Consider the following 24,886-nt stretch of genomic DNA (forward strand, 5'->3'; position numbering starts at 1 on the left):
TCACTCTGTATCTGTGTGTGTCTGTGTGTGTCTTGTCACTATATGTATGTGTGTCTGTCTATAAGTCTGTATGTATGTCTCCATGTGTGTGTCTTGTCATTCTGAGTGTGTGTGTGTCTATGTAGATGAGAGGATTACTTGTGGCAGTTAGTTCTCACTACATCCTGGGTCACTGCACAAGAATCTTTTGCACCACTCTGTTAGAGGTTTTCCTTCTGTAAGGAAAACAGGAATTGACAGCTGCTGTGATTGACAGGCTAGTTGTTTTCTGAGAATTGTTAAAGGAAACCGGACACATTGATTTCACTGTAGAATCTTTTTTTTACCTTAAGGAAAATTGTGACACAGTTTTTCTTTTTACAGCTCATCCCTGTCTTCTTAGAAATAGTTTTTTGTTTGTTTGTTTTGCTACAGGGTTTCTCTGTGTAGCGCTGGCTGTCCTGGAACTCGCTCTGTAGACCAGGCTGGCCTTGAACTCACAGAGATCCACCTGCCTCTGCCTCCCGAGTGCTGGGATTGAAGGTGTGCGCCACTAACTGAGCCATATTTTGTTTGTTTGTTTAAAGCTAGAGTCTCACTCGTCTAGGCTGTCCTGGATCTCACAGAGGTCCCCCTGCCTCTAAAGTGCTGTAATTAATTAAAGTGTATGCGACTACACAGGGCTACAGTTTTTTAAAAAACACTGTGAAATGACTAAATTAAGCTAAATAACGTCACCATAACCATCTGAGGTTTCCTCACTTCCTGTGTCCACAGTCTCTGCTGTCCTCACCTCCTGTTTTCCCCTTGAGAGGCAAACCTGGGACTTGGCGCTCCAGATACACCGGATTTTCTCTCTGGGTTGGCTCTGTGTCCCAGTGGACTCTGTTTGGAGAGTACCAAACAACTGTCCCTAGAGCAAGGACAAGACTCGGTTGCTGAGCGCCACAGTCAGGGCTGCCCGCAAGAGACGAGCTCTGTGGGCCTTCACTCTGTTTAATAGATACCGCTGACATGTCACCATGTCACGTTGACCCCGCCTTCACCTTCACTCCGTTTAACAGATACCGCTGACATGTCACGTTGACCCCGCCTTCACCTTCACTCCGTTTAACAGATACCGCTGACATGTCACGTTGACCCCGCCTTCACCTTCACTCCGTTTAACAGATAACGCTGACAGGTCACGTTGACCCCGCCTTCACCACCTACAACACCCACAAGAGTAAAAGTGTGCCGGAGGTGTTCCTGGAGACCAGACACCGCTGCTACCACAGAGCAGAAAGCGAGTCGCTTTGTCCACCTGCCTCCTCAGGCAACTTAGATCTCTCTCCACATAACCTTAAAGGGTCAGGAAATCTCCCCCAAATATGGAATCTGGGGTCACAAATACATTTCAACAAGCAGACTGCTAACCAGTGTGGGTCTGAGTAACAGGAGCGTGTAGTGGCTAAGGAGCACGTGCGTGCGTACACACACACACGCAGACACACACACACGCGCGTGCGCGCTGGCCTTACTCCCCTTTCACACTGGTGGTTTTCAGCATTCCTGTGCCAGGTCATCCATCCCCCCCCCCTTTTTTAAATGGCTGCCAGTTTAGTCACCCGGCTCCTGGCTGACCTGAGTCGTTTGTCTTCCCCCACAGATAGATAGCTGTGGGAACAGTGTGCCCTATGTCCTTTCCTCTGCAGCTGAGTCTCGGGTCCAAAGAGGTCAAGTAACTCATTAGTGACTCAGACTTCCTCCATGGCCCCAAAGCCCTGCTCGTCTCTGCTCCCAGAGCACTCAAGATCTTTCGGGGACCCAGGAAGAAGTGTGGTGTTGAAGCAGCATGGGAAACCCTGGCCCGAACAAGGCCAAGGTCTCCCGGGAACTCTAACTAGAGCTCTAGAGCTCTAGAAAGCGTGTGCTGTGGCCTTGAAGCTAGCTCATTGGGAATGTGCCTGCCCTGAAAACAAATAGACCTGAGTTCAACCCCCCAGCATCCACATTTGAAAGCGTTTTAATTTGGTGTGAAATTTTCGCTGGGGCGATGGACGTGGTACATCCCTAGAACTCCCCAGTCGCCAGCCTAGCCTAACTGCTGCGTTGTGACTCAGTGAGAGACCCTGTCTCAAAAAACATGGTGAGTGGTTTCTGTAAGAGATCCCCATGGCCAGAGAGTCTGGGAAACAGAACCTTCATTCAGTGGCTGATGGAAGAAGAGGCAGACTCCCTTGGTTAAGCACTGAGCTGAACTCAAGAAAGCCAGTAACAGAGGGAGGACTGATGATCAAAGGCACAAGGCCTAGGCAGAGAGGCACCCAGCTTCCTGCTAGTGACGCGGCCCAGCAGGATGATGAGACTCTGCCAACACGTGTAAGCTTCGTCAGCCCGAGGCCGAGTCCCCTCTCGTGGGCAGCCAGCGGCCGTTGGCAGGGCGTCTTCTCAAAGCAGACCACACGGTGCCACGCCACCTCCCCTCGATGCTAAACCACACACATGGGTTTCAAATGTGCCTTTGGGAAGCCGAGCAAGAGCAGTAGCCAGCTCACGCATGCTCGTGGATGACATGGCTGGTGGCCGGCCCCTTTTGCTGGGTCAATACGGTGTGACTCATTGGTGAATCACGTGCTGATGGCGTCTCTGGAAATAACCTCATGACTCTGAAGACTAGTGACGACTGTTGGTCCTTCCTTCTTGCTGGAGTGTCTTGCAGACTTACCAGCTCTACTGGATGTAGCTTAAGAAAACCCATTTCAGATACAGCTGGCTTGGGGTTGTTTGTTCTTTGTTTTGTTTTGTTTTGTTTTGACACAGGGTATGTCTACGTAGTCCTGGCTGTCCTGGAACTCGCTCTGTAGACCAGGCTGGCCTCAAACTCACAGAGATCCTCCTGCCTCTGCCTCCCGAGTGCTGGGATGAAAGGCGTGCATCATCACGTCTGGCTAAAACTTTTCAAAAGCCAATACATGGTAGAAAAACGGCCAAAGCGAAGAAGGTGGTGGGGTCGGGGGGGGGGGGATGCAGACCTCACGGAGGCTTTTTTAAAAGTTCCATATACACGCTTTATTTCTAGTTTTAAAAAACGACTTAAATTATCGTGACACTATTTACAGGATTAACCACTGCTGTGCGTGAGGTGCTGGAGTGGACCTTGTCCATGCTAGGCAGACAGTGAGCCCAGGAGAGTTGCATACAGGCCCCTCTTGGTGACAGGTTGGGATGACTGGACAACTCATTTCCCACAGCGAAGGGAGGCCCCAGGCCCTCGGCAGCCAGGGCAGCTAACAAGGAAGACGGCATCACGGCCTGGGAGCTGTACTGCCTATAAATGATTGTATGCCTTTTTAGTGTTTAAGAGAAACCTTTTTCCTGAGATATTTTTCTGTGGAATCATTTTAGATACTTGTAGGATCCAGAAACTTCATAAAGAATAAACAGTGTGCCATCTTCCCCTGAAAGGCCTTCCAGAGGCGGGCGGGAGTCCCTAGGGCACTGGTGGTCTCTGCAGAGTCCAGGCCGAATGGCAGCAGCAGCCCGCGTTGTCCTCCTGGGCAAGCAGGGACCGTGCCTGGATCACAGTGTTCTCAGCACATCCTGCTCCTTTTCTGGAGAGGACACGATGGACACAGAGTCCCAAGCATCATCCTTTGGGGAATGGTCCTTGTCCAAGGCTTCTAAGAAGGGCTGGTCTGGGTCCTTTAAATACTAGGAAAAGTTAGGAGGTGAAACAGTATTAACAGCGGTTTCATACATCAGGTCTCTACATGGAGTTGCTATAGTCATATTCAGGTGTAACTATTTTGTTAACCAACACAGTAATATCAACAGCACTACTCTATTGTTACTGCTGTGATGCCGGTGTGTGTGCGCGTGCGTGAGTGTGTGTGTGTATGAGTGTGTGTGTGTGTAGCACTTACTCTATTGTTACTGCTGTGATGCTGGTGTGTGTGAGTGTGAGTGTGTGTGTATGAGTGTGTGTGTGTGTGTAGCACTTACTCTATTGTTACTGCTGTGATGCTGGTGTGTGAGTGTGTGTGTGTAGCACTTACTCTATTGTTACTGCTGTGATGCTGGTGTGTGTGAGTGTGTGTGAGTGTGTGTAGTACTTACTCTATTGTTACTGCTGTGATGCTGGTGTGTGAGTGTGAGTGTGTGTGTGTATGAGTGTGTGTGTGTGTAGCACTTACTCTATTGTTACTGCTGTGATGCTGGTGTGTGTGAGTGTGTGAGTGTGTGTGAGTGTGTGTAGCACTTATTCTATTGTTACTGCTGTGATGCTGGTGTGTGTGAGTGTGTGTGTGTGTATGAGTGTGTGTGTAGCACTTACTCTATTGTTACTGCTGTGATGCTGGTGTGTGTGAGTGTGAGTGTGTGTGTGTGTGTAGCACTTACTCTATTGTTACTGCTGTGATGCTGGTCCCTGACTCCCAGCATGCGCCTGTCTCTTCCCCTCCTGTCGTAGTAACTGTAATGTGACTCAGGGGCAGCCTGCAGTGTACAGCGCCATGCAAGAGGGCCTGGGTTCCATCCCCAGAATTGTAAAAACAACAACACTAAGGGCCAACCGTATTCCTCTGACAAAAGCTGTGAACAGGCACCTCAGAGAAGGCGGGGCTCAGTGTACACATTGTGGGTTATGAACTTTAAAACAGTTAAGAAACGTAACATTATGCAACCAGGTGTTGGTGGTACACGCCTTTAATCCCAGCACTCAGGAGGCAGAGGCAGGCGGATCTATGTGAGTTCGAGACCAGGCTGGTCTGCAAGAAAGAGTTCCAGGACAGCCTCCAAAACAATACAGAGAAACCCTGTCTCGAAAAAACAAAAAAACAAAAAAAAAGTATCATTTGATGGGGCTGACAGGTGTTTGCTGCCAAGCTTGGCCACCCCAGTTTGATCCCTAGGACCCACGTGATCACAGGAGAGACTGGGCTCCTGGAGGTTGTCCTCTGACCTTCACACAGCACACCCGTTAAAATGACAATGTCACACTCAGCCATCACTCAGCTATGACTGTTGTAACCCTTCCTTCCTCTTGCACACAGCCCTGGGGTGCACTGGGGTGGGGTGGGGTCCTCACAGGAAGAGGCCTCACAGCCCCGAACTTTCCCTTTGGTCCTCGGCTATAGACTCAACATTGTCTCCAAGGCTCTGCCAGCAGCTCTGAGAAGTGCCGAAAGATCCCAAAGGCTAACGGCCAGCAGACAGAGGGACAGACACCCCACATGTGACACGCCAGACACAGAAGTGAAACCATTCTCCAGTCTCACGGAACATCAGCGGCCTTGGGCAAAGTGTGGAAAACCTTCCAAAGTTGTACCCGAGACAGGATGGGCTCGGTAAAACCCCAGGGGCTGCCATCAGGACCTGTCATTCCCTGACAGTGTCAACTAAGGAGCCTTTAAACCCATCACCACAGTGCCAAGTGTTCATACAGACTCGGCCGTCTCCCCAAATTCATTATCCTACGTCTGTTCCGTGTGGATGTCCGTGTGGGCAAGTACCCACCTACGGAGGGCAGAGGACAACTTGGGAATCGGGTCTCTCCTGCCATGTGGGTGCTGGGATCACAGGCGAGCTTTTAGCTATGCCATTTAACACTCCAGTCTCTGCTCTCGGGCACCAGAGCCCTCCTGGTCGCTCACTTACGCATCTGCACACTGACCTCCTTTATTTGTCCCGGGATGGTTGGTGGAGCTTGAAACCAGTATTTCACCCGGCCTTGGTATCTGAGGAACAGGAAGAAGCAGGCCCCAGTCAGCACCAGTAGCAATGAAAAGGTCCCCACGGGGATCAGGATGACTTGCAGCCCGGTGGTGTCTGAAAAAAAAAAAAGGCATAATGAGCAAGACACAGACGGCAGCAGCCCTGCTCCCCCTCCCCCTGCCCTGCTCCCCCTCCCCTGCCCTGCTCCCCCTCCCCTGCCCTGCTTGACTGTGTTCACGTGCCAGTAAAACTGACGGGTCCCTCTCCTGCCAGTAAAACTGACGGGTCCCTCTCCTGCCCCTGCCTCGTGCGCTTAAACCAGTCATCTCCATCTCAAAATGCGAACTCTGAAAAGTTATATTCCAAAACAAAAGACTGCCCCATCAGGCGGTGGTGGCGCTCGCCTTTAATCCCAGCACTCGGAAGGCAGAGGCAGGCAGCCTCAGTGAGTTCCAGGCCACCCCGGCCTACAAAGTTCAAGCAGGACTGTCCCACTGGGGACACCTGTCTTGAAAAACAGACCAAAAGAGAAAACAAACCAGACTGTCCCGTCATGATACCACAAGTGGAAAGTTCCACACAAAAAGACCACGTGATGCGTCACCGTTGAAGTACGTGTGTACACCGGGCAGCGAGACGGCTCAGCCTGACAGACAGACAGACAGACAGACAGACAGACAGACAGACAGACAGACAGACAGGCCGGCCGGCCGGCCGGCCGTGTAGTGACAGGACAGAGCTGTCCTCCAACCTCCACTCACACACACAGAGTAAATGAAAGTGTGATAAAAGATCCCCAAGCATCAGTGCACTAAAAACGTTATATAACAGCTCCTTCAGGCTATTTACATAAGGTATCTGTGAAACATAAGGGAATTTTATGTCCTAAGACAACTCATTATGCATGTGCAAATCTGAAACAAGAAAGCCTCAAATCTGACAGACTTCTGGTCCCAGGTGTTTGGGAGGCTACTCAGCCTGGTCGCGGCAGCCCCTTGCTGCTACAGACGCCCGCCTGATCAGACTTCCGGATAAGTACTTCCGGGTGTCCGCTCCTGCCATCCCCCCGTGCCTGAGCTCACTACTCAGGAGAAGCCTTTTTGCACACATGATGGATAAACAGAGGCGTCTTACCGTCTGCTGCTGTTTCGTGGCAAGATACGTTACTTAACGAACGCCCAGGCTGACACATGATTTTGCCTCTCCCAATCAGTTGGGCCTCAATTTGTAGACAGTATACTCTGAATGGCTTCAAGTTACTCAGCACAATGGAGCTCTCCTTGAAAGGGCCTCTCACCTGGGGAGACAGTGCCACACCACACAGGTGAACCAGCCAGCCAGGACCCGGTGGCTTCTAGTTCTCCTCGAACCCGCAGTGAGTACAACTGAACTGTAACAAGACCGCAGGGCCACGAGCGCCCATAAGCCTCATGCAGCCACCAGAACTTAGCAAATTCCAATTTCCACCATGAGAACTTCTGTAAAACTGGTACACTGGGCTGGGGGACGGACACAGTGTGTGTTCGTAATCAATCCCAAGGAGCCGAGTTCAGCAATCGCAAGGTGCTGATCGTCAGCACCCGTGTAAGAATCAGGCATGACGACATCCGGACGCATCCCCAGAATTGGAGGAGCAGGGACAGGCAGATCTCTGTGAGTTCGAGGCTAGTCTGGACTAAGTGAGTTCCAGGACAGCCAGGGCTACACAGAGAAACCCTGTCTCAAACAAAGAGAAAAAGACACAGGTTCAGGGCTCAAGCCCCAGGAGAACCCTGGTGTGTGTCACCTGGAAAGTCCTTCTTCCAAGTCAGAAACCCTAAAGAAAAGACACCCTACACAAAGAAGTGACGTGTTCTTGCCTGTGGGGCTCCTGTTTTTTCCCAGTAATGGACGCGGTACTCAAAAGCCGCTTCCTTCGTCACATTGAAGGGGGGTGAGAAGTGGGTGGTGAGGGAGCCTTTTCCTGGGATCACCAAGATATTTTTCGGAGGCCCAACAGTAACTGAAAAAGAATTACAAATAAGCAAAAGACTCACATGACCGACATATTGACACTCAATATACATACGTTTGTATATGCATACCGTGTATCTATATTCTTCATGCTTATCTACACACGAAGTTACTCTTATATAAGTGATGGGATGTACTCGGGTGCCACCTCTGAAGGTGCTATTCACAGAGGAGCCAACATCCAGGTTGAAGAAAAGCCCCTGCAGACCCCACTGTGGCCCCAAACCAGCCTGACAGGTGCAGCCCTCACTGCATCCCAAAGGCCCTCTGAGCTGCTTTCTAGTAGAACCAAGGAGGGACACGCCTAGTTACAAGGATCTGCACTCCACACGCAACAGGCCTCAGGGGTGTGGCCTCACACAAGGCATCCTAGATCACTGTGGCTGCGACGCGGTTTCTCAGCTGCAAGTCATTTGACCAGCAAAGCTTCCAGAATCACGGCTGGCACCAGAATCCCAGAGAAACAGGACAGAAAATTAAGCCAGAGGTCAGGTTTTCTTTCATTTAGGGTGGGAAAAGATGTGTAAGACTTGAAATCTGCAGAGAGATGGGTGGATCTGTTAAGTACAGTAAGTGAGGGACCCAAACACAGGGGAAAAAAAGACATACTCTCCCTCACATGAAGATCTAGTCTAGTGTTTGTGTTCGTGTGTGTGTGTGTGTGTGTGTGTGTGTGTGTGTGTAGTAAATAAACAGGATTAAGTGTGGTTGTAGCATAACATTTACTCTATCATTTGGGTTTTCTTTTATTGTTAGTTTTTGAGATAAGAGTCTCTGTGTGACTCTGGCCGTCCCAGAACTCACTGTATAAAACAGGTTTACCTCAAACTCACAGAGATCCAGCTGCCTTTGCCTCCTGAGGGCTGGGATTAAAAGTGTGTACCACCCTTATTCCCAGATCACTTTATAAAATATGGCATTTTAATGGTTCTGGATTATTTGGGGAATTTTATTTAGTTAGTTAAATTTATTTACTTAGTTTCATTTTAAATTTTCTATTACATTTTGTGTTGTAATGGTGATAACAATAAAATTTGCTATGCTACCTAGGATCACACCTCTTCAAAAAAAACCAAACACACACACACACTAGCCCAGATGGGCAGTGGAGGCAGAGGCAGGTGGATCTCTGTGACTTCCAGGCCAACCTGGTCTACAGAGTGAGTTCCAGGATGGCCAGGGTGGTTACACAACCCTGTCTTGAAAACAAAACAAAAAAACCTAGCCCAAATAAATAACTATAACTGCTTAATACAGCATCAATTATTTAGACAGTGGTCACATCTCTAATTGTCTTCTACTTGGAATTAGTGCGCATATGAGTGTGCACATGTGTGTGTGTGCATATGTGTGTGCACATGTGTGTGTGTGCATATGTGTGTGTGCACATGTGCCTGTGTGTGTGTGTGTGCCTGTGAAAGCAGGAGGTTGTTACCAGGAGTCATGCTTGATCATTCTGACCCCTTCTTCACTGTTAGCTGGCTTCGTTGGAGCACCCCACCTGGGGACCCCATCTCCACCTTCAGAGGCTGGAATTACAGGCAGAGGCACCCACACACTTGGCGACTGCGTAGGCTTCTCAGGATCTGGACCACTGAGCCAACTCCCCAGTTGCTTGGATTCACTTGTTAGGACACAATAAGCCTCTTTGTGTGTGTACCACCCACAGACCGAGGAAGCTTCGGACATGGCCGGGCTGTGACAGTCACAGCCCCTGGGTTTCTGCTTCCTCTGAGAAACACCGGTTCACTCTGCAGCTCACATTCACGGACACCTCCCGTGACAGGCACTGTCCAGGCTTGAGTGAAAATCTTCCTATCATAAAATCAGTTGTGATGGATGGATCACCCAACACAGGTGGGTGCCCTCTCGGTAAGGTGGCTGGGGGCTGGGGGTCAGTTATAGAGCACATGTCCAGCAGGCATGAGGCCCCTGCTCTCCAGAACCCCAGCAAAGAGAACAGAAGAGGGGCATAACTGTCTTCCAGTAAAACGCTGTTACAGTAACAAGGTGGCCGGCCAAATTTGGAGCCTGGTGTGGCAAATCCCATCCCTTTAGCATCAGCCTCCATGGCCAGTGGTCCCTTGTAACCCGCCAGTTCATCTCTGGTTTATTTAGGATGAGGGCCAGAACCAAGGCCGAGGGCGGGTCCAGCGCTGCCCACCGAAGAGGCCTGTAAGGAAAACCTGGGCACTGCTGAGTGCTTCTTCTGTAAAGATGTATTGACTTCATGTATCTCTGTGTGTGTGTGGGGGGCAGTGCCAAGGATGCCCTGGGGCTGGAGTTTAAGGCAGTTGTGAGCTCCTCAGGGTGGGTGCTGGAGACTGAATTCTAGCCCTCTCTGCCAGAGCCATCTCTAGCCCCTGAAAGGTTTCCTAGCCACATTCTCTCACCATTACAGTAGCGTTGAAACCAAGTCAGGGTGACCCAGTTAGAGGTGCGCTCTCCTTGCTTGGCTCGGACTCTCAAGCTAACGAAGTAAATACCCGAGAAACCCTTGGAGCGGCCTCCTCCGGTGAAGTCACACCTCGTCACCGTGATGTCTGTACAATTTACTTCGGTGAACTTATGCCACGAACCACCAACACTGGGAAAGAAAACAAGATTTCAATCCACTGTTCTTCAGAAATGTTGTTTTCTACAAAATAGTTGCAACTACTCCTTTTGGCGAAGGTCAAGCACAAAACTCTTTACTGAGAATTAACTCATGTGTCACACCTACATAGATGTATTCAACACAGTGGTGTTAGGATGGTCAACTACCACTATGGCTAATTTTTAAAATATGTTGCTATCCCCTGTCCTCTCCCAAGAAAACACCCCACCTGGTATGCATTGTTAGAATTCTCCATTTTTCCTCAGCCTGGTGCCCGGCCATAGGCAACAACTGATGTACTTTCTGTCTCAGCAGGTTCTGTCATTCCTAATAGAACCTTATCTTACTCTGCCTCAACAGGCTCATTCCGAATAGATCCGTTATCATACGGATACCTGTGACAGGTCTGTTCACGATACAGAATGTATCGATTCTTTTTTTTTTTTTAGCTTTGGTTTTTTTTAATTTTTGTGTTTTACTTCTATGTGAATGCATAAAAGCGTGCGTGTATTCCATCCACATGCAGGAGCCCGAGGAGGGCAGAAGGCATTGGAGCTGGAGTTGCATCCAGCTGTCAGCTGCCGTGTGGCGATGGGAAAAGGACACACACACTCATGACTACTGAGCCATCTCTCCAGCCCCGTTATAAGTTCTTTACATTTTACACGTGTGTACGCGCATGTGTCATACATGTGGAAGTCAGAGGACAACTGTGTGGAACAGTTCTCTATTTCGCCATGTGGGTCCCAGGGACTGAACCCAGGCCCTCAGGCTTGGCGGCAACGGCCCTTTCCTGAAAGCGATCTCGCTGGTCCCATGTATCAGTTTTTCATTTCTCCCCTCAACCCTAAACTCTCATCGAATCCATGACATGGTTTATGAATTTGCGGTAGGTCTGCCGGGGTTACACGAGTTTCAGCCCAGTCTACAACACATGGGGAGTCCCTTTCTCCGAAAGTAGGAAGGGGCAGGAAGAAGCAAGAAAAAGAAAGAAAAAAGGAAGACGCCTTTGCATGTGGGAGCACACTTTGTCTACACGTCTGGCAGACATGGTTGTCTATACATCTGTCATTTTGAATGGATGGTCAGGGTTTCCGAGCGAGCACACAGTATCCAGCCCCAGGGTCTCAGAGCTGAGGAAGACAAGGATGTGAACAACAGATGCCCCCCCAGAGGAGACACTCACTCCCCAGAGGAGGCACTCACTCTGCAGAGGAGGCACTCACTCCGCAGAGGAGACACTCACTCCCCACAGGAGACACTCACTCCCCACAGGAGACACTCACTCCCCAGAGGAGACACTCCCCCAGAACAAGCACTTTCTTAAAGACTGGTAACCTCCACCCACCACTCCCAATCCACCAGCTGTTGAACTTTCCACCTCAAAAGATGCAGTCCCTGGTTCACCAGGAACTCAAGCATGCCTGCTGTGCGTGCGTGTGTGCGTGCGTGTGCATACATGCATGCGTGTGTGCGTGTGTGTGATCTTAAAATTGTTTCTCAGAAGAACAGAGTTCTGAGGGAAGGAAACCCTTTCTGCACCGATGATAAAAACAAGATGATTTTGTTTCATTTAGAGGAATAACGAACACCGTTCATCACCAGACCCATCAGGTCAGTCCGTCTAATCGTTATCACTCAGTTGAGTCACCCTGGCTTCTGTGCACTGACTCATTTGTACTTGTGTTTCAGAAATTACCTAACTTTTCCTGTGAGTGTGCTGGTCAGTCTCTAATGGTTAATTTTAACCGCCAACTTGACAGTCTAGACTTTGCTGGGAAGAGTGCCCGAGAGGGTACTGTCTTTACCAGGCCGCCTGTGCACATGATTGTCACACGTGACTGAGTGTGACTGTCCGGCACACTGCAGGAGGCACCGCTCCCTGAGTTTGGGTCCTGGCCTCTGTAAGATGGAGATGTGAGTGAGCGCTAACTGCCTGTATTCATCTCTCTGCTCTTGACTGTGGTGTGGTGTGAGTGGCTTCCCTGCTGTGACAGACAGTAACCTTGAACTACAACAAACCCATTTCCCCCACATTGCTTTTTTTTTAAGATTTTATTTACTTATTATGAATACAACATCCCGCTTCCATGTCTGTCTGCATGCCAGAAGAGGACACTGGATCTCATTACAGATGGCTGTGAGCCATCATGTGGGTGCTGGGAATTGAACTCAGGACCTCTGGAAGAGCAGTCTGTGCTCTTAACCTCTGAGCCATCTCTCCAGCTCCCCATGTTGCTTTTGTCAGAGTATTTTTAACACAGCAACGGAAATAAAACTGGGGCAGCATCAACCCCTGGGCCTTGTGTAAGCCGAACATATGTCCTACCAGCATTAACAGCCCAGGGAACATGCATTCCTCTTTATTTAGCTTATTTACTTTTTTGAGACATAGTGTTGCTGTGAAATCCAGGCTGACTTTGAATTTGCCATTCCTCTGCTCCCAAGTGCAAGCGTTACAGTTACATGGCACCAGACCTGGCTAGAAAACCTGTTTTTAATTATTTTAAATTTGTACATGTATTACTGATTTGCGTCTGTGTGTGTGGATGTCGTGTCATGGCGTGTGGGGGTCAGAAGACAGCCTGCAGTAGTCTAAGTGGGTCCTGCGGACCAAACCTGGCAGCAAGTGTCTACGGGCTGAGCCATCTTGCTAGCCCCTAGAAAACCTTTCTTTTTAAAGCGCCAGTCTTTATGAAAAGGAGTGTTACATTGTAGTTTAATGCTTAGCACCAGGATACAGATTTCATGTATCAAGTTCTAGTTTCTTTTTTGTTTCTTTCTTTCATCTTCCCCCCTACTCCCTTCCCCCACACACAGAGTTTCTCTTTGTAGCCCTGGCTATCCTGAAACTCACTTTATAGACTAGGCTGGCCTCAAACTCACAGAGATCCACCGGCCTCAGCCTCCTGAGTGCTGGGATTAAAGGCATGTGCCACCACTGCCTGGCTCAAATTCTAGTTTCCTAACACAGCCCCTCAGTGTCCTGATCTTAGAGAAGACTCAGGCCAGCAGATGGCTCGGAGGAGGAAGGTGTTTGCTGCCAGCCCCATGACTGGAGTCCAAGCCCCAGCATCCTCGTGGTGGGGAGGAGAACCAACTCCAGCACGCTGTGCGCTGACTTCCACACATGGGTTGTGGCATCCGCGCCTCCCCAGTGCACATGACAAGTAAATACTAAGAAATCTGTGTTTACGTGTGTGTGCATGTATATATTCTTCTCTTTTTAAGGAGAAGGCTCAACTGTCCTATCTGCTTCCTGGATTATGGGGCAGACTAAGCTCTCCCGCAAGGAGCCACCACTCAGTAAGGACCATACAAACGTTTGTCAGGACTTAGCCAGCACCCACCCTCTTCCTCATTTCACTCGTGTGAGGACGCCCCTCCCTTGCTGAGCCGTCTCTCCACTTTCAGGGCTGAGGGCTGGAAGTGAGGTGATGGGAACCGGAAGTGCCTGTGGATGCTTCCTCCTGAGAAGACACCGGGGTCTGACCAATGCTTAGCTACCCTTGTTTTCTCTCTGGCCCTGTCCACACAAGCTGAAGCTCTGTCCCCATATGCCCAGGCTAGGCTGTAGGCATGCATGTTCACTATGCATGGAGAACAGTGGGTTCCACAGCTCCTCTGGGTGTCCTGCAAAGATGCTTGAACATCGAGAAGAGACAGCAGACATTCCGAGGTGAGCCAGGCAGCAAGCTGTGACCAGGCTTCCAAGACCACCAGAGGACAACATGCTTTTTGCTTGGTTGCAGCAAAACCCTCCAGGTTCTATAATGTTGGCTACTAATGGTTGTTTTTGTTTGAAAGATTAAACACTACAGCCACACAGCCTGGAGGATGCTATCTATGTCCTACTGCTTAAACTTTAAAATCTCCACCGTGCTTCCTGTAGATTTGGCTTGTGACTGTCATAAAAGCAACCAATGTTTCTTTTTATTTTACTGAAACCAACCTTAGCCCCTGATGAAAGGCTATAAAATGCTTACCAAAGGGAGAGGAAGGAAGGGGCTGGGGAGTGGCTGCCGTGAAGCTGACAGCCCATGGACCTGGGTTCAGACCCCGAGTACCCAAGCCAACCTGTGAAACAGTGCAGTGGGGAGAGAGACAGGCGGATCCCCGGTCAGCCCGGTCAGCCCATCTAGCTGAGCCGGAGAGCTCCAGGTTCAGTGACTGAGAGGCTCTCCCTGGAAAGAGGAGGAGCAAGACTAAGGCAGGTATGCGGACATTGTCTCTGGCCTCCATATGCTCGCTCACACACTCGCACACACACACACACACACACACACACACACACACACTACAAACAAACAAACAAAAACCTAGAGCCAAACAAGCTAATCTAGAATGCGAGGCTCCATGGAAACCTTCTAAGAAAGCTCAGTAAGCCAAGCTCAGGGGCGCAGGCCTAGAATCTCAGTTGCTGGAGAGGCTGAGGCAGGAGGGTCTCTAGCTCCAGGGCCACATGAGTGACACAGGAATGCTTGTCTCAAAACAAACGAACAGGTTTGTTTATTTCATACGTGCCCAGTGATTTCACCGCCATCTTCAATGAGCTCATGTGACAAAACAAACCATTTAACGGAGCCCACTCTTCCAGTGCACAGCTCTTAAGCTGCATTCACGCGGAAGCCAGCAGTGGAGAAACACAGACAGGAGGCCAGCAGCAGAACAAAGGGCGAGAATAACACATCATTCAGAACGGAAAACCAGGTGAGAAACCGAGACCTCATTGTAGTCTGCTGGATAAATTCCTTAGTAGGCTAAATTTGGACTTTGAGGTTTTAAACCTGAGAGCCGTCCCTTCCCTTCCCCAGGCAGCGGTCTGTTCTGACTGAACAGAACAAAGGATTAACGTTCCCCACTAAAGGAGGTTCCATAGTGGCCTTGATCTCTGACAGCCAAACTTGCTTGGATGGCCTCCAGTGGGTGGAAGGTTGCTCTTCCGGCAGCTCGGAGCTTTTAAATGAACAAGAGAAATACAATACCCGCCACCCCCAGGCCCCTCCACAGTCCTGCAGACCCCGGAGTTCCCTGTGACTCCCCGCCAGGTCCCAGCAAGGATACCCACAGAACAGCCACTTACTATTTGAACTCCACCTGGTAGACCACTGGTCTTGTGTCGTTGCTGGGGGGTGAAGGCTCCCAACTTAGAATCTGCTCGTTATTGTACAGGTGAAGTTTCAGGTGCTGAGGTGCAGCAAGCTGGGAAAAAGAGTCTTGAGAGGAACGGGGGGGGGGCAAACAGGGAAGGGGAGGGGGAGAGAAGGGAAGATCTCATGAGAGAATGCTCAGTTACAACACCTTCCAGGGCATGTTATCACAGCCAGCACAACAGCTCTTGTCACAGTTGAGGATGGGAGACGCTGCTGTCCCTCTGGATCTGACTGTGAGGGTGACACTGTGCACAGTGTGAGGAGTGTTTGAGGCCACCCTCCCCCTGCAGGCTCCAGCTGCTGGAGCAGGTGGTGGGATCCCAGATCTACCGCTGGTGACTGGACTTGACTCCAAGCTGCCCAAGCCTCCATTTTTCTACAGGAATAACCCCAAGCCTAACCAATGACAAGTGAGGCTCTCCATAGAGTCTGCCACTGGGGATCTAACAGCGCAGGCAGGGTACCAAGGTAACCCTGCATGTATGTGGGGATGCGGACACCCCAAATCAGGCAGGCAACTCCCCAAGGCACGTGTCATCATCCGCTCCTCCCAGACCTCGGCACTCATCACGGAGATGCAGGATGGTGTGCCGAATCCCAGGCTCCATGCCACAGATGAGGAGTGGACACTTTCAACTCGCCTCCCAGCTTTGGGGCCCACAAAAGAGCGCATCCCCTCCAGGCAGCAGACACCCCCTCTCGGGGTGACCTGCAATAAACCAATTCCAACCCATCCAGTCAGACAGATGCTCTGTCTGCAGGCTAGAGACTGAGGACACTGCAACCTTCCCTCTAAAGAGAAATCGAGAGAACACTTTCTCTGATCGAAAGATTAGTGAGAAATCTTCAGAAGGCGGAAAGAAAAACACGCTGCTCCAGAATTCAAAGCAGGAAACTCAAACCACATGTTTTCCGAAAGCACTTCCCAAGCGAGCCTGAAGAAGGCTGCGGAGGAGTGCCCCCCCCCCCCGCCACCCCACTCACCACCCCCCACCCCCGCCACCAGGCTGCAGCCTGTGTAGCCACAGAGTGCCCAGTGCCTCCACCTCTGCAAGCGGCGCTCACCCTAGTTCTTCCAACATTGCTGCCCATCCACAGGGCACCACAGGAAAACCTCCAGAGTCGGCCAGGCGAGCTGTGTGGCAGAAGACCGATCCACCGTTCAGCTCCCTGAGCAGTGGTCTGTCTGTGGGGCACCCATGGCTGAGGGCTTGGCCAAAGCCAGACGCCCATCAAGGAATCTCAGAGACGTGCTCTGCCTGCCTGCATAGGGGTTCCGTCGCTGCTGTAGCACGGGCTTTTAGCAACCCAGATGACACCTAGCATTTAATCACATGCGTCACTTTCCGTCATTCTGGAGGGTAGAGGTTTGAATCAGGCCCGGATGGAGGTGGCCCTGTTCCTTCTGGAGTTGCCAAGAGAAAAGCCAGCTTCCTCCCCTCCTCAAGCTCTAGAAGCTACCTGCATTCTTTGGCTCGGGGACCCTTCCTCTGGCGATGCTGGGACAAGTCAATCTTGCGTTACCCCCTCTCTGCTCTCTCCCAGGACCTGAGTTTGTGTAGCTGAGAATCCAGGATCATCTCCCACTTCTGGACCTTCAGCTCAGTCATGCCTGGAAGGTTCCTTTAGTCAGGTCAGGCCGCGCATTCCCATGGTCCAGGAGTTAGTGCCTGGATCTATTCAAACACACCAGCCTGCCCGCCACACCTCCTTCACCATCTCTCATATGGTTGGAGGAGCCAGAGGACTATTGTCCCCCTCGCCTGGGACGGGATCTTCCCAATCTAAACACCCATCTAAGAAAAGGAGCACCAAGCGCCCCAGTTACGGAGAGCCTTACGCTACCCGTACGTGGGAGAGCAAAGACAGCCTCTTCTCAGGCACCAAAGGAACTCAGGACAAATGGCTAACTGTCCCATCCCAGAGTGTCTGCTGGCCTCCAGGCCCACTCAGGCCACGTGGTGGCTCTGCTCAGCTCTTCTCACCCCACCCCTACTTCTCCAGCTCATGGGCTCCCCTCCCCCCAGCTCCTCATTCCTATAGAGCCTGCCATTTTGGCATGTGCTCTCTTAGTCTCTTCTCATTGCCGGTCCCATGCTGGCCGTGTTTAGTGTACTGCTTTCTCCCCGCTCTGGACTCTCCCAGACGACGCCTCTGGCTGTTCTCTCCCTCAATCTACAACAAGCACTTTCCCCGTACACTTGTCAGGGCTGGGGGTGGATCAGTGGCACAGCCCTTGCCTAGCAATGCCCCGGGTGTGATGTCCAGCACTCAAAAAAAAAAAAAAAAAAAAAAACCACCAACAAAATGATATCCGCCGGCAGGAGGAGTTTTCAGACCGGGTCTGCGGAGGGCCGCCCAGCACAGCCTTGTCTCCACTAGGAGCTCCTCGGGAATCCTGACCTTGTTATATTCACTGAAGAAAATGAGTCTCGGGACTGTGGGCCCCACCGGGAACTGCCAGAGATCTATCCCCACACCATAAATCACGTCACGAACCCTGTCCTGAAGGGCCCATCCTTGAACGTCCCTGTCTCCACAGCCCTCTGTGTTCCCAGGAAACACTCTGCACACTGTACTCAGGACCCAGCTTGCTGTCCCCTGGCCGTCAAGCCGCCTCCTTGTCCGCTCAGCTGCTGCCTGGGCAGAGTTGCCCTGTAACATGCCCAGAGCCTGGGGTAAACCTGCAAACCTGCCTGTAGTTCTTACTGCGATCTCCCCCTGCCCCCAAAGCACAATTCACACCCGAGCCCTTCATGCCAGGGCGGTCAGAAGCACAGGCTCCTCTGCCATTGTCTTAGGCTGGTCTTGAACTCAGAGACCTGCCTCTGCCTCCCTCCCGAGGGCTGCATTGATGTGCAGGTGTCTGCAGTCCCCTCTCAACCCTGAGCATGAACTTGGAAGTGAGGTGTTGCTGGGCTTGGGGGTGCTTTCTCCCAGAACAGCAGGCACGGAGATGTGGGTGAGCGTGGCCCCCTTCCACTTGGAACCCACGCGAGGCCAGACTATCCCGTTTGCTGTGTGTCTGAGAAAGGCTGTCATTAGCCTCTGGAGTGGGCAGGCAGAACCCCAACCGAGCTAGCCTATTCTTAAGTATATACGAAGTCTCAAGTGTCTGGATCCCAGGCACACCTCGCAGGGGTGGGGCAGGGAGACAGGATGGAAGGACCTGTGGACGAGGTGCAGAGGGCACGCTCTTGCTGACCCCACCCTGATTATCTCTTACCACAGTGCCTCACGACAGGGCAGGCGCATTGGGAAGCTCTGCTCACCCTCCTAGGGCCTGGGAGCTTTGCCAGGTAGGAGCTTCAGTGTCTTTGGAACCCTGGTGTCCACCCATGGGGACATATGTTCGTTGTTGCTGCAACAAATGACCACCAACTTGGCGACTTGAAACAATAAACATTATCTGACAATTCTGCGTGTCAGAGTGTGGCAGGTGTTTCAAGGGCAAAGGTCATGGTCCTAGGAGCCACAATTGGAAGAATCAGTTCCCTGCCCCTGGCTAGACTCTGCTGAAATAGTCTCCCGTGTGCTTATATCAGACACAACACAGATGCGCCAAAAGAGTCTCCCTGTTTTAAGATCATGTGTCTAGGGGCCTGCCACTTTTCACGTAACCGGAGTTACAGGACACAGCAGTCTCGGGGAAGGAAGCATGCTAATGTGGCCGTGACAGACAGAGCCGGGAACACTGTGCCAGCCCAAGGCCACCTAGCGTTGGTCACTGCCAGCGTGTCTTAGGAACCAGGAGCCAGCCTATTCTTAAAATCTTAAAAATGACATCATTAATTAGTGTGTGTGTGTGTGTGTGTGTGTGTGTGAGAGAGAGAGAGAGAGAGAGAGAGAGAGAGAGGGAGGGAGGGAGGGAGGGAGGAAGAGAGGGAGGGAGGGAGAGAGAGAGGGGAGAGGGAGGGGGAGAGAGAGAGAGGGGAGAGGGAGGGAGAGAGAGAGAGAGAGAGAGAGAGAGAGAGAGAGAGAGAGAGAGAGAGAGAGAGAGAGAGAACACAGCTTGTGGAAGTCAGCTCTCCTGCTACCATGTAGGTCCTGGATATCACACTAAAGTCACCAGGCTGGGCAGCAAGCAGCTATGTCACCATATAAAACATGACATCTTAAACCTGAAAATAATCTTTAAAACAATGCCCAAATGCTGTCTGGTTTTGGCTTTCACTTATTTTTTTTTAAGATTTATTTGTTATTTATGTGTAGGTGAGGTGCCTGTGTGTGTACCACATGATTGCAGGTGACCATGGAGGACAGGGGTGTCTGATCCCCTGAACTGGAGGCTGGGAGCTGCCTGACGCGGTGCTGGGAACTGAACCCCAGTCCTCTAGGCAGGAGCTCTTTTTTGGTTCTTTTGCTTTTGTTTTTCAGGACAGGGTTTCTCTGTAGCGTTGAAACCAGTCTGTCCTGGAACTAACTCTGTAGACTGGACTGGCCTCGAACTCACAGAGATCCATCTGTCTCTGCTTCCAGAGTGCAATACCACGGCCAGCCCGGCTTTGCAAGAGCTCTTAACTGCCGAGCCCTCTCTTGAGCTCAGTTTTCACTTACGATCTTAGATTTGCCTCTCACAACTCTTCAGGAAGGAGCTTCATATTGATAAGGAGCGCCAGGCACAGATGGGACCAGCAAATGACCCAGGGAGGCAGGATTCCAGACAGGGCCTTCACCCATTAGCTTTACTCTGCTCCCAGGAAGCCTGTCAGCGCCTCTGAGAGCAAGCAATGAGAGCAATTGTTTGGGGTTGAGATGTCCCCAGCATGTGGCTCCATCACAGGACTATGTGGGCTGACAGTATAGGACCTGACAGGGCGGAGTAGGTCAGCGGAGACTGCTCTTCCAAAGTTGTAGCCGCTCCCTGGTTCTAGTCCTGCCTCTTTGTTGGTTTCACCTGAACCATGACTAATGCCAATGATCTCACCTTAAATGCGACAGGTAAAGAAACAGGAAGTTACTCTTCTTAGTAAATCCCCAACAGCAAGTCTTTTTGCTTGGTAGTTTTTTTTTTAATCCCTAGATAATTTGTGTCTTCCTGTGAGTAAAATACAAAGACTACCTACCTCAAAATAATGGTAAGAGAGAAAATGTGCACAAAACTCAGCAGGTAAACCGGAGCTGGGATTATCATCTATCCAGCTACAAGACTGTTCCAACTGCAGAAATCGTACCCAGACAGGAGATTCCCTAACGCCCATTGGTTTCCAACTGCTTTTAGTTTATCTGGGACTTACTGTCCTTGTCAGTGGAGCCCATGGATAACTAGAATGTTTGGACATTCCTTCAAGCTAGAAGACAATGGCAATGAAATCCTTACACTTCACATGTAATTCCCCCCCCAACACACACACAGAGTACAGAATGTGGAAGTCTTGATTCTTCAGTGCAGCTGATTAAGTAGAGTTTCATGCTGTCCATTATTTTTTGTTTTGTTTTGCTGATCTACAGCAAATGGTTACCACCTAACAAAGCAATAGAGAGTAACCACGGACTGTTTTGGGTTCAGTATTTGTATGCTACCCTTAGACCCACTGGAAGGGTTTGATATTATAAACTTCCCTTTCAAAGCCTTGTTTCTGTGGGATGGAGAGATGGCTCAGCATCTAAGAGGCCTTGCTACTCTAGTAGAGTCCCAGCACCTACATGGCAGCCACAACTATTTATAAGTGGGAGATCTGATGCCCTCTGCAGGCACCACCCACTCACATGCTACACATACACACACACAGGCAAAAGACTCACACAGCATTAAAAAAGCCACTTACGGTTCCTGAAGGGCATTCATAGCCTATGGAACTACCTGCTGGCCACACGACGCTGTGACTAAAAAGTTCCGAGACAAGGTTTCTCTGTGTAGCGCTGGCTGTCCTGGAACTCACTCTGTGGACCAGGCTGGCCTCGAACTCAGAGATCCACCAGTTTCTGTCTCCTAGGTCCTGGGATTAAAGGTGTGTGCCACCACTGCCCTGCAGGGCTGTGTGTGTGTGTGTGTGTGTGTGTGTGTGTGTGTGTGTATGTGTGTTTATATCCCAGTAAGTTTTTTTTCCAAAAAAAAAAGTATGAAAACTTCAAATTGTTACTTGTTAAAAGAGTGGTAGGGAAGTCTACAAGATTTGCACAAATGGCACCCCTTTCAAAACACCTAAGGATCCAGATTGTTGTCAAGGAGCTACAGACCAAAACTTTCGTGGTAATATAATAAAAGTTAATCATTAGGGAAAACAACAGTGCCCTACGAAGTCAGTTGTAAAGTTTCTAAATATGTCTATCAACCTCTGGACTCACAGCAGGTGAAACACAGTTTACAGACACCCTCTGTGGCCCTGAGACCAAGTATCAACACTTGCCACGGCACAACTGGGATAATCACAGGCTCTTCCAAAAGAGACCCAGGGAGGGAGCAGACACAGATTGCTCAAGGCAAAACTGCGGTACATCAGAGTCAGGGTTCAAACCATCCGTAGCCAGCCCGCATCCCTCTGCCCTTAGAGAGAGGGATCTTAGGGCGTGTGAGGAAGGATGCTAACGGAAGGACCAGCCCCGCTGAGCCTCCTTCAAATGGATGTGAACTTCCTCATTCATGAGGTTATTTACCTAGTGGCCAAACTTGTAAATAAATAAACAACAAGCAACAACAAAAGCAGGGCGTCAGCAGTAGGCCAAGCTGGACCGGAAACTTCAGGTCGCTTTTCTCATCCTGAGGTTTTGTTGTTGTTGTTTTTATACAGGCTTGCACGGCGCACTCATTATTTGATATGATCTCTGCATGGGAAAGAACCCAGCAAAAACATAAATGCACGGAGTGTTCTTGGTCAGCGAAGTCTTCTTTCATTGGTTTTGATTGGCCATAAATATAGCCAGGTAGTGTCCGAGGCAGGAGGGTGAGCCTGGGTAAAAGGCTGTGTAGGCGGAGTAGAGCAGGCTGGGATTCGAAAGTCTGGCTCAGCCGGTCCCCTGTCCTCACACACTGGGAGGACAAGGACTCTTCTGCTCCCCAGAAACTGAGTACCAGGGCTTCATAGGCCGCCCAGAGCCAACGTTAGCCCTCACCCTTCGTCTGATCTCCCTGGCACCAAGCAGCCAACCAGGACCGAGACCTCCTCGGGCTTTCCAGCTCCAGACCCGGAATTCCCCGCGGTCCCCGCCACACTCGCCGCAGCCCCCTCCGCTCCCCTCTCCTCCCTCCCTCCCGCCCGCGGACTCCTCGGGGTCGGTCGCCCTCCCGATCGCCGGTGCACGCCCCCACCCCCACCCGGCGCCCGCCCGGTGCAGGCTCCGGGCGGCACCCACGCGTGGACGCGGCACCCGCGGAGGCCTCGGGGACCCGGATCCGGGGCCGCGCTTACCTAGCCGGGGTGCAGCGGCGCCGAGGCCGCCGAGCAGCAGCGGCAGCAGCCACAGCGGCGGAGGCCGCATGGCCCGGGCGGCCCGGGACCGCGGGGTGGACGCCGCTCAGACCCGGACCGCGGCGGCCATGGGGAGGCGAGCGCCCGCCTCTTCCCAGCCGGGGCCGCACAGCCGCCGCGCCCCGCCCGCGTCCCGCCCCCGCCCCGCCCCCGCCCTGCCCGCGGGGACTTTCCCGGGTGTTCCCGGGAACCAGGGTCCCCGCAGCCCTGCGCCCTGCCCGGGTGGCCCCGGGCGCGCCCCGCCAAGCCGATCTCCAGGCGTGGCCAGGGACCTCTGGGAAGCATTCTCCTGGAGAGACGCGGGACGCCCACCCCCACCTCCCCTACTTTCTGACTCCCGCTCCCCAAAACTTGAGAATGTGTCCATTTGTCAAAATTTGAGAATTTGTCCATTTGTTTTGGGTTCTGTTCTCTTTCATGGCCCCAAAGTACTTGCTAACCTCTGAACCCTTTTTAGCGGAGGGTTACTTAGGGCTATAGTAGAGAGGATCCGCTGGGACCTGCTGTCACAGAGGAGGAAGGAAAGCTGGGGGAACTTCGCCCATTGCTTAATGACCTGTGGGTTTGGCCCCAGTGGCTGAGAAGCGCAGGAGGAAGTGACCCCAGAGCGGGGCAGGCACAGGCTCCCAGCCTGAGCTTTCTCAGAGGCAGCCTGTTGGCAGAGAAGCTTGCACGGTCCCATCCTCCAACTCAGCCGCAAGGAAGGGGCAACAGAAGGAGTGGGGTGGGTAGATGGAGACCAAGACTCCAAGAAAAGGGACTTCGGAACCCGGATCCTCTCTAAGAACAGCAACTGCGTGCGCCCAGCCCCTGAATCCTCTATTCCTCTCATTGTTTCTTGAGATGAGGTCTCAGGTAGCCCTGGTTGACTTCAAACGGGGCTGTAGTTGAAGCTGGCTTTGAAGTTCAGATCCCCCTGCCACTTCCTCTCAGGGGTTAGTCGTGGGCCCAGACACTCTCCTTGTGCGCCCATGTAACTCTTTTTATTATTATTATTTTTTTTTTGGTTTTACGAGACAGGGTTTCTCTGTATTGTTTTGGAGGCTGTCGGTCCAGCCCGGCCTCGAACTCACAGAGATCCGCCTGCCTCTGCCTCCGGAGTTCCGGGATTAAAGGCGTGCACCACCACCGCCCAGCGCCCGTGTAACTCTTGAAGTTGGCCTGAGTGCTGGCTGGTTTTGTGTCAACCTGAGACAAGCTGGAGTCGTCAGAGAGGAAGGAGGCTCAGCTGAAGAAATGTCTCCATGAGATCCAGCTGTGAGGCGTTTTCCCAATTAGTGATCCATGGGGGGAGGGCCCAGCCCATGGTGGGTGTGGACACCCTTGGCAGGTGGCCCTGGGTTCCAGAAGAAAGCCCCTGAGGAGCAAGTGGGTAGGCGTGACCTCACTGCTTCTGCTGGTAGATTGTTACATGGCACTGTGGGCAAAATAAGCCCCTTCCCCCTCAAGCTGCTTTTTGGTCATGGTTTTATTGTCACGACAATAAAAACCCTAAGACAGCTTGTTATAAAAATGTGATTAAATACCTAGCGAGAATTTGAACTATGCCTCTAGTATTTTTTGTTTGGTTTTACGAGACAGGGTTTCTCTGTATTGTTTTGGAGGCTGTCGGTCCAGCCCTGCCTCGAGCTCACAGAGATCCGCCTGCCTCTGCCTCCCGAGTGCTGAGATTAAAGGCGAGCACCACCATCGCCCGGCTGCCACTAGTATTTTAAGGCACAAAAATGTACTTACAGGCCAAGTGAAAACAGCAGAGTCTGTCAGGATCCTTTACAACATCCCTTTTGGCAAACGAGAGAAAACCTAACCCACAGGCTGTAGATTATGAATGAGAAGTGTTTTTCTCTCTCCTTCCTGCACCCATGTATGTATACACACACACACACACACACACACACACATACATACATATATATATATATATATATATATATATATATATATATATGACTAGGGGATTAGGCTAAGGGAAGCGGCATGTGTGTCTGCTCTCACCATAGAGAGCTTGTGACCACTGACCCCAGATGTGAAATCTTTGGAGG

The 24,886-nt window shown here is 51.2% G+C and overlaps 1 protein-coding gene across 4 annotated transcripts; it reads right to left on the bottom strand.

The window, feature by feature from the left end:
- Positions 1 to 3,004: 3,004 nt before the first annotated feature.
- Positions 3,005 to 22,941, bottom strand: Ifngr2 (interferon gamma receptor 2). 4 transcript variants are annotated; one of them, XM_040750490.1, is made up of 7 exons: positions 22,785 to 22,941; positions 15,366 to 15,498; positions 10,080 to 10,273; positions 7,534 to 7,675; positions 6,971 to 7,044; positions 5,633 to 5,787; positions 3,005 to 3,672 (listed from the first exon to the last, which is right to left on the bottom strand). In XM_040750490.1, the coding sequence occupies exons 1-7, from the start codon at positions 22,852 to 22,854 to the stop codon at positions 3,541 to 3,543; spliced, it is 900 nt and encodes a 299-aa protein (XP_040606424.1). In that variant the 5' UTR covers positions 22,855 to 22,941; the 3' UTR covers positions 3,005 to 3,540. The 4 variants fall into 4 exon arrangements, with proteins under 4 accessions (XP_040606424.1, XP_040606421.1, XP_040606423.1 ...); XM_040750487.1 differs by lacking the exon at positions 6,971 to 7,044 and adding an exon at positions 6,808 to 6,970 and having other exon boundaries at positions 7,533 to 7,675; XM_040750489.1 differs by lacking the exons at positions 6,971 to 7,044; positions 22,785 to 22,941 and adding exons at positions 6,808 to 6,970; positions 21,204 to 21,234 and having other exon boundaries at positions 7,533 to 7,675.
- Between the last annotated feature and the right edge of the window lie 1,945 nt (positions 22,942 to 24,886).

This window comes from Mesocricetus auratus, unplaced genomic scaffold (genome assembly GCF_017639785.1).
Source record: "Mesocricetus auratus isolate SY011 unplaced genomic scaffold, BCM_Maur_2.0 Super-Scaffold_100008, whole genome shotgun sequence".
NCBI classification, from domain to species: Eukaryota; Metazoa; Chordata; class Mammalia; order Rodentia; family Cricetidae; genus Mesocricetus; species Mesocricetus auratus.